This window comes from Agelaius tricolor, unplaced genomic scaffold (genome assembly GCF_023055355.1).
Source record: "Agelaius tricolor isolate 1412-34295 unplaced genomic scaffold, bAgeTri1.0.p SCAF_10, whole genome shotgun sequence".
In the NCBI taxonomy this organism is placed as follows: Eukaryota; Metazoa; Chordata; class Aves; order Passeriformes; family Icteridae; genus Agelaius; species Agelaius tricolor.
In genome coordinates, this window is record NW_027269270.1 from 8,933,349 (window position 1) to 8,943,342 (window position 9,994).

The window sequence follows — 9,994 nt, forward strand, 5'->3', positions numbered from 1 at the left end:
TACTTTTCATGCTGAAAAGCTTTTATTCTCACTTTCATACAACTCCGTAAATTGCCCAGAGAGTGATTTATTCTTCACTATGATCTCCTGAATATCTTATACCCACACAAAAGATGGATGCTGGCAGGCAGAGCTGGCAGTAGGAATTTCAGCAGAAGTAAATTGTTTAGTACTTACAATGCAGCATAATAGCTGTAATTTCATTTGAACTGTTGCCATTAATAGAACTACAAGCCAAGACCTGGGCATTCATCACTGTGCAGCCACTGAGAATCCCTCTGTGCACACTTCACCACAGATGCAGGTAGCTCAGTCCTGGAAGTGTTACTGTACCTGAGAGAGTGAGAAGCCAGGCCTGGCACTTTCACTAGTGAAAGACACAGGTGGATATCAACTGCTAAGGAGTTTCCCATCAGTATTTAACAGGTGTTTTCGCAGCTATTCCCATCCTCTGCCAAAATGCAAACTAGCAATTTCAACACATATGCATTGAAAAATGTTTAAAATGAAAATAAAATATAATACACAGATATGCAAATATGTGTATATATATATACCCACACTGCACATTAGTTGGGCAGGAAGCATGTTTTTCTGTAGCATGTTCTTCTGAAATATTGCATCTGCTACATATGAAGACACAGAAATTCAAATACCTTAAATACTTGGCTAAAGGCATCACATCAGCAGGTAGTTGTTCTTCACCTAGACTTTTGGTGAAGTACCTATTAAAATGCTCTTGTTTAAGTGCTATGATTAAAACAAACTAGAGGTTGTTTTCTTGGTCTGAAAAAATGTATACAACTTGAATTCTATTCTATGCTGTTTATATACACCCTGGATGGGAGCTCAGGAGTAGCATACATGGTATAAAGGCAATGAAACACAGCCAATTTCAGAAAAGTAGCCATGAGTATAGCAAAGACAACTTTTGCTGTGCACCCTTTCTACTCAGAAACTGCAGATTTGGCTGCCTCTGACAGGTTAAACGAATTAACCACCCTGCAGGCAGCCCCAAGGGTCTAAGTGGGAACTCAGACACTGAAGAGGTGAAAAAGCCATTAGTTCTCTGCAGAGGAATTAGTCATCATCTCATCACTGCTAATCAGCCGTGACACACATTCTTTCTGCCAAACTCCCTGAGATGTATGGGTAAATATCTGCAAAGTCCAAAAAAATGCTATACACTTCACTCCCTGTCCTACCTACAGGAGGGGGGGAAAATGGGCAGTGAAAAGGTGTTTCTTTTTACAATAATGGAGAGCACAGCAGGCAAAGAATTAGTAAATAGAAGAATGGAGACATGAGGCATGACAGAGAAAAGGACAAACATGAAGGCTGACAAAGGCCTCTCAAAAATACAGTATTTTGTGCCTGCATTGGGTGATATGTGTAAGGATTAATACACTCAATTGTTTAATCTACTTGCATACTGCAACAGCCACATGACAAAGATTGGAAGCAACCTCAGATCAATCAGGCACCATTAAAATTTATAATATGTCACAGAAGATTTCTTGGATCTTCTTGAGAGTAGGAATAAATTGGCACTTTCTATTTTAAGTGGGGAAAACAGGCCATGTACCCCATTACTTCCCATAATCAAAAGCAAGTCCATTTCACAATTTTGGTCATGGTGTGTGTCTGAACTCATATCTAAGATATGGACTAATTTCCATGCTCTCCCATAAGGCTCATGTAGCATTTTGGGTGAAGATGGAAGCCTGTCTACAACCTTATGTATTAGCTTTAGTTACTTGGTCCCATTTGCATCATGAACACACCATGGTTAAATAAGTATTTCTGGGCAGAAGTACCAGCATGCCCTTTTGGTTACTGTAACTATCTCCACAATGTGAATAATGCCTGTAAAACTCTTCTGGGCAAGCTAACCTCTCCTCTGCAGAGACCACTGGAGAGAATATAGGCCACCAGAGGAGAAGAGCACAGATTTTTCTTCACAGTACTGACAGTAATTACTCACATTTCTCAACAATAATTACCAAATTTAAAACTTTCTTTTGCCTAACCACTTCTCTCCAGTGGACCCCTGTTTTTTCATCACGTATCAATAATGATAATAGAGCTGTGCCTGTGCAAACAAACCTTAGCAATCAAGGTCCAAATATCCAGATTTCTGGAGCACAGCCATTTTCCTCTATTTCTGTAGGCATTTTTTTGGAAATTATCTGCTTCATATGAGAAAAGCAGAGCACTAGTTTCTTCTTATGCATATGCATTTCATAGATCTTATCCAGTATTTCTTCAGCAGAGTACCTAGTAGGGAACAGAAGTGAGAAGGTTCCATTAGCCCACCTAATTAAGTTTTAGGGTCAGCATTGACCTGAACTGCTCAAAATTGGACTAAGAAAATCTGTCTCCATGACCTGGAATAAACAGTTGAATGATGGAGCTAGAGATTTCTTCCTAAATAATTTTGCTTCATTAGCAGAGGCATTGTGAAAGTTTCCACTCAGATCATAGCCTTAGGGCATGCCCACAGAGGGAAAAAAAAAAAAAAAATCTGGAAAACATCCTACAACAATATGTCCAGAATTCAAGCCAGGTGAAAGAGGATGGGCTTGGGAAAACTCCGAAGTGAGCACCTGAGTGTTTCTGTTCCGACACGGACTCTCCAAACCGCGCCGCACAGCGCCATCTGCTGGTGACCAAATATTGGATTTTTTTCCTAGTCAGGGAAAAAAGCTGTAACCACATCAAAAATAGCTTTCATACAAAAACGTCAGGAGAGTTAGGATTAAAAAAAAAAAAAAAAAAAAAAAAAAAAAAAAAAAAAAGCTGTTTTAATCAAAACCCTAAATCACCAAAAATTTTAGTTAATCTCTGCTATTCATATAAACGTGAACAAGCCACTCTCAAGTATTTTGCTGGTTTCTAGCTGGCTACACTAACAAATAACCTTAATGTCACCATATTTCCTTGTCGAATTTTCCGACAAGAAGAAGCCAGTCAATAGTTGGATTACTCGATTAAGCAATTAGTGCTTAATTAACTCTCCTTTCTTGAGTGCCTCAGCTAACAGGAGATCGGTTTGGTATTTGGCAGTTTTCTAGGTTTTCATACAAGTGTTTAAAAGTATACTAGGAAAATAGAATAAAGGAAAAAATATGTGAAATATCAAAATTATAGGAAAAGGAAATTTAAATGCTTAGAAATAAACCAAAGGCTGTTTCCTTGCTTTGTTTGCCTTGTAAAATACAGAGTTCTCACCAGACCACGTGAAAGCTTTTCTTCCAACGCAGCAGAACTAGTGTATCCAAAGCCAGTATTTCAAAGCTATCATTTTATTTACTTTTTTTAATACAACCAGCACCTTTAGGAGGCACATACCTTCCGGTTTGGAAATTAACTGCTCCACGTGGAGCACTAGATCGGTTCTATAAGTTCCACAGCCCCACACCCCGCGGTGTCGCTGCCCTGTGGAGGAGGCTCCGCGGCCGCTGCCCTATCCCGAGGTCCCCTCAGGGGGCCCCGGCTCCCTCAGGGGGTCCCACAGGGAGGCGCGAGCGCACCTGCTCCTTCACAGCCCCAAGCGCTTCCCGCCGCCGCCTTTTGAACAGCCTCGTGACGTCATCGCGGGGCGGGCGCACGTGCTACGCCCCCTGCCGGGTCCCTCCCGGGGGGCCCACGGGCGGGGCCGATGGGCGGGGCTAGGGCCGGGCCCGTGCGCGGGGGCGGGGTTGGGGCGGTGCGCAGGCGCGGCGCGCGGGCGGGCGGCGCGCGGAGCGGTGCGCCCATGAGCCGGCGCTGCCGCTCAGCCGCCGCCGCGCTGCTGCGGGGGCTCGCCGGCCCCGCCACGCTGTGCCTGGGCAGCGCCATGAGCCTCTGCGGGGCGCCGGCCGCCTGCGCCGCGGGGCCTGCGGGCGGCGGCGGCAGCAGCGGCGGGGGGTTCTCCGCGGCGCGGCTGAGCCCGCCGTGGCTGCGGCTGCCCGAGGTGCCGGGTGCTGAGCCGCACCGCACCAACGAGCTGCTGCTGCTGCTGCCGCCGGCCCCACGCGGCCCAGCCCCGGCGCCGTCACCGCAGCACCACGTCGTGTACTTCCCGGGGGACGTGCAGGTACGGAGCGCGGGGCGATGGGGGCCCGGGCGGCAGGGCGGGAGCGGGAAAGCGGCGCCGGAAGGGGCTGTGCGGGTGGGCAGTGCCCGGTTCTCGCCGCGGCCGTCGGAGCATTTCCCTGCCCTGCTCGGTCGGGCACAGGGAGCGGGAACCGGCCCTCCGGAAACCTCAGCTGGTGCAGTAGTGGAGGGGAGGAGGGTCGTCCTCGCAGAATCACTTAGGTTGGAGATCATTGAGTTCAGCCTGTGACCAACACCACCACGCCAGCTACCCTGGCGCTAAGTGCCATGTCCAGTCTTTCCTTCAACACCTCCAGGGACGGTGACTCCACCACCTCCTGGGCAATCCACCCTTTCTGTGAAGGGTGCTTCCTAATGTCCTCTTTGTCACCTGAAAGAAGACACCGACCTTATCTGCCTACAGCTCCTTTCAGGGACTTAGAGCGAGCAGCAAGGGCTCCCCCTGAGCCTGCTCTTCTCCAGGCTGAAGACTCTCAGCTGCTCCTCACAGGATTTGTGCTCCAGCCCCATCACCAGCTCCACTGCCCTTCTCTAGGCTCACTCCAGCCCTATAGGGCTGCCTGAGGCTGACAGTGACAGTGATGGCAGTGTCTGGAAGCGTGGCAGGGAGTGGCAATAAGGTGCCCGGTTATTCTCCCCAGGCAGAGCACCGTGCAGGTGTATGGACATCCCAGACCCTGCCCTTTGGGAATTCGACAGGCACTGACACTTTCTCAGCCTGTCCTGAGAAGGCACCTGTGGTCTCTGGAGTTGGCAAGAAATTGCAGAGACTGAAGTGCTGTCCCCGAGCATGTGGTTATGTGTTATCTCTAACATAACATGTTCTGGTAGCCACCTAATCTCTATTGTCATTACTGCTTCTCAAAAGCAGGGGTAGTGCCTTCTTCTTCAAGGGAAAAGGTTTTCCCTTCTGTCAGGTAAAGATGCAGCATTTTGTGTGTTTTTATTTTAAGAATTGGGATGACCTATGAAGACTTGTCTGTTTGCCATTCTTGCATATGGCTTCATTATTCCTTAGTAAAATAAATGAACTGGTATTCTTTGCCATTAAGATTTCAGACATGAGGTTCATTCAAGACTTGGGGTTTAATTTCTTTCCAAAAATGCTCTCTATGGATGTGAATAAGGCAATAAAAATTTCCTACAGCTGAATAAGAGGGGATATTTTTGTTTCTGTATAAAAATCCAGAAAACTTGCTACAAAGTTTTAAGTCTGTTTTTGTTTTGTAGTAAGATAATCAGTATTTCTGTAGATAGAGATAATACAGTAAAATTATGTATTCTGTGTCATACCAAGTTGAATAATACTTTAATTTTCTTTTGGTGTGAAGTCAACAAAAATTACTAATATTTTCATGGGCTGACTTTATTGTATTGATCTTGAGGGTATTAAAAGTATGTTGTAAAAATACTATAGTAAACAAGTCAAAATATACCAGTTTCTTTCATGTGTTTCTTGTTCTGCAAACTTAAAAAGTAGGAGAAACCCCTTTAATGCAGGGTTTTTTTACAGTCCTTTCTGTAAAAAAGGATTCCTTTCTCCTTTATAAGGAGGAGTACATTAGAGCTGAGTCTTTTCACAATATAGTAATGCATCTTTTCTATTTTTTGAATTTTTCAGAACTATCATGACATCATGTCTTGCCACCCAGAAAACTTTCAGTGGGAGCACTGGAGTTTTGAAAATGTCGCTACCATACTGGCTCGCCGGTTCCCCAATAGCTTTATTTGGGTCATAAAATGTTCTCGAATGCACCTGCACAAATTCAGCTGTTATGACAATTTTGTGACAAGTAACATGTTTGGAGCACCAGAGCACAGCACTGACTTTGGAGCTTTCAAGCATCTCCATGCTTTGCTGGTTAATGCATTCAGACTCTCTCAGAATATTCTGCTGTCCCAGAAAAGTGTGCACGGTGTCAGCAAGGATGCAAAAATAGCTGCTTGTAAATCACAGCCACAGTCTGTTCCTACAACAAATGGCTGCTCCTCCAGAGAAAGGGAGAGAGATTGTGAATGCTCTAATAATTCTGCTGTCAATGTCATGGTCCCCTCTGCTGTAGGTGCAGCATCGTTTACTTTGATTGGCTTCAGTAAAGGTTGTGTGGTTTTGAACCAGCTGCTTTATGAGCTGAAGGAAGCCAAAAAAGACAAGACTACAGATGCCTTCTTAAAAAACATAAAAGCAATTTACTGGCTGGATGGTGGTCACTCGGGAGGAAGCAACACTTGGGTTACTTACCCTGAAATGCTGAAAGAACTTGCAGAGACAGGAATTAAAGTTCATGCTCACGTTACACCGTACCAAGTGTTTGACACAATGAGGTCATGGATTGGGAGAGAGCATGAGAAATTTGTACAGATACTTGAAGAATTTGGTGTGGAAATAAATGATCAACTGCATTTTGCTGATGAAGTTCCCTCCTTAGACAACCATTTCAGAGTTCATGAAGTATTTTGAGACTGTATGTATATGAACAGTATATTCTTTGTAGAAGCACTTTTAACACTGTAAATGTTGTCATCTAGATTTTCAGCTTTGAGCAGATGCTTTCTAAACAGAATACTAAATGAGTTCTGTGTTGCTAATAGATACTATATATAAATTTCTGTAGCATAAAAAGGCTTATTGGGACCCCATAACTATAACAGATGTTGTTTTTTGATTCCTGGGAAAAAAGTGTTATGAAGAACAATCCTATGCATGTTTTTTTGTTAAATGGGAATGTTTATTCCTAAACTGTTGGCAGAATTTTTAGTCCTGGATGTCTAATGTCATATACTGCATTTAATGGGACTTTAAAGTACTTGGGAATTTCAGATGTGTAGATACTTCAGTTGAGTGCTTCCAGGGCTAAAATTATTGCTCTTTGTCAATAACAGATGTAAGGTTAGTTTTTTGGCTTAAGGAAATTGATTGTAAGAAGAATGTTAGTTATATATTTTGTGGAGACCTGTTTTATTAGGTAATTAAATCTTCCAGTTTTGTAACGTTTTTCCTGTTTGAAACAAAGTCACAAATAATCACCTTTGGAATAATAGTGCCAATACATTTCTCTTCCTTATGCGCGCCTTGCCGTTTCTGTCACTCTGAAGTTTGATTAATTAATTGTGTAGTATCTGCTAGTGAACAGCCATTTCATCTGGGGGCTTGAAAATTGTGATGTAGCTATGTTAAATAACCAGGAATGTTGATTAAGGGTGTAGCTTGTTTGTGCTTCAAGATACCTTGCTGTTGCTTTGCTAACTTCTGTAAGGACCAGCAGTAATACCTTTGTTACCACATCAAGGGTGACATCCCTACCTGGGGATGGCAAGGTTGTACTTGGTATTTGCTGCATTGATGTTGCTCTTAATCAAGCCATAAGCACATAATCTATTACAAGTTGCATTAAAAAAATTCAGACTGTCTTGAGTGTAGCTCTTTCAAAATGCCTCAGTTTTAAAATCTATTATGTCCTTTAAATGTACTGCAGTAGTTGCTTCTAAAGCCATCCAAAAACCTTATTTTTGTAGCCTAATTTTTTCCTACAGAAAAAAACCCCTCTAAATAGAAAGCCAGCCAGATTTGATACAAAAGATGTAATCTGGTTCAGACACCAAACCTGAGTGTACTTAAGAAAGAAATACTGAAAGATGGACAATGATGGTATTAATGGAACTTTTGTACTGTTGCAAGTAATTTCCCATTTAGCTACAAAGCTTAAAATCATTCTTAAAGACAACTGCAACTATTAACAACGAACCAGTAACTCCAAATGGTTTTGGATTTCCTGGAAGTATAGGAATACAAAAGCAAGTTAGCAAACCTCTGGGAAGATTACACAAACAATTGTGGCTAAGGTCTGAAAAAAGGCCTTTTATTCAACTTTGGTTCTGTGTTTGATGGCTTAGTGACATCTCTGCCCTGCTCCTTGTTTCCCGTGACTCTTACACTGTGGAAAGGAAGTTTCTTCTATTGGCATCATTAAAACTTAAAAGGTTCCCTGTAGACAACTTTTGGCAGAAACTGTGCACATCAGTGATCACTGAATAATGAGAAAAGTGTGTTGTACTCCTAAGAAAATTTTCTCAATACTCAAAATATTAAGGGTGGTAGAAGGGATTATGCATGCAGTGTGTACCTTACAATTTGAAAGAGAACTCTATCACTAATAATTAGATTACCTAGTTCATCGAATTAATCTATTTTAATTGATGGAGAAAAGTGCAATATGCAAACAAACTCTAAAGAACCTGAAATTTAGTTCCATCTGCTTTTTTATTTTAGGCTGTTTCTTGGAGATTTCGTTCAGTCCCATTTGTTGATTACTATCTTAATAGGCTTATAACAACTTTTTAATTTGTTTCAAGGCACATTTTTTCCCTTTATGGTCCTTTTGATAACATTTGCAGCAAATGTGAGGATTTTTTTCTGTAAAGGAAATATGGGTCACCTAAAGAAGTGGTTTTAATAGAAAGCCTGCAAATGGCTTGAAATATATTTAACCATCCCCTTACAAAATAGTATTTTAAAAGGTAAACCAGCAAAAACCCCAGAACTTTCTATTGCTTTTGCTCCCTCAGTTTCAGACTGACTAGGCTAAGCTGGGTGTGCTAACACTTGCCCAATCCAATAACACTGCAGATCAGAGACCAATTTCTAAACAATTCTGTGCCTGCCAAAACATCAGAACTACGTTGCTGCAAGCTTTTGGAAATAGCTATTAAAATATTGACATTGTCTTCAAAAGTTTCTGGATGGCTGTCCTGTTAAAATAATACTAACCTGTTTGATGGGGGCTGCCTACAATAACTGTTAAATAGGCTCAAGTGTTGCTGCATTACTTTGAAGAATAGGCACTTTGTTGTAAAACTAATCTTGTTATGAGACCTCGTGTTGTGGAGGGAGAACTGACTGGTTGTTTTTCATTCTTTAAACAGCTGTAGTACTCTGTTGGAATGTGCCTCTGTCATTCATTACAATGCATGCTAAAAATAAATTTTGCAAACTATGTAGAAAATAAACTAGTTCTAATGGGTGAAACCACTTTGATGTGAGTATAAAACCATTAAACAAGGAATGTGCAGTTTTGTGGATTAAGTTTTAGCAGGTGTTTGTGGAGACCTAGTTTAAAAAATCAGATTTATTTGATGACTTTTCTTCAAGGAGGCTTTGCATTTGTGTAGTCACCATCCATAATTTTAAAACAGCTTACTGGCATCTCACAAACACAGGAAAGCTGGCATGAAGCAGCCAAGGGTGGGACATTTCTGTGTTAGGATAAAATGGGTCATAGTTTGCATATGCCCATTTTTCAACATTACCTGTAAAGGCAGTTTTTAATAAGCTTAGGTGTAAATGCCTAAAGTTAGGTGGCTCTCCTGCTAATAGTGCTGTAGTTCAAGACACTTCTGTTTCCTAATGGAGTGAGCAACCTTACACAGTCCATAGTACAAACTAGTAATGACTGGTGTTCTTGTATTACATGCTTGTTTCTGGTACATTTTGAGACATGCTAACATGTACTAAACTGTAAACTGCTAAATTCTTTTAAAGCAAGGCTTGATTCTATGAACTTGTCCAGATGATTGAAATAATTTTATTTTGTATGATTCTAAAATGCTAAGAAGTTTGATAAACTTCTTCCCATCTGGGACTGATTTAGTCAGATCTCTGCAAATGTGGAAGTTGGTAGCATGAAGATTAAATTTACACTTAAGTGTTGAAGGGGCCTGAGAATACCAAGCTGACACCTCCCTTTTGTGAATGGAGACCCAAGGAATGGCACGAGGCATCGGCACAGTAATTCTCTGTACCAGTACCTTGAGAAGCTGCTGGCAGTTAAAGTGATGGCTGTGCAGGCACAATGCTGGAACACAGCTTTGTTGAGCCCTACAGGCTCTCTGAACCTCT

General features: G+C 42.1%; 1 protein-coding gene across 1 annotated transcript; it reads left to right on the forward strand.

Annotated features, from left to right (window-relative positions):
* Positions 1-3,706: 3,706 nt before the first annotated feature.
* CUNH2orf69 (chromosome unknown C2orf69 homolog) lies at positions 3,707-9,128 on the forward strand. Its single transcript, XM_071434595.1, has 2 exons — positions 3,707-4,078; positions 5,720-9,128. The coding sequence occupies exons 1-2, from the start codon at positions 3,758-3,760 to the stop codon at positions 6,557-6,559; spliced, it is 1,161 nt and encodes a 386-aa protein (XP_071290696.1). The 5' UTR covers positions 3,707-3,757; the 3' UTR covers positions 6,560-9,128.
* The last annotated feature ends 866 nt before the right edge of the window (positions 9,129-9,994 follow it).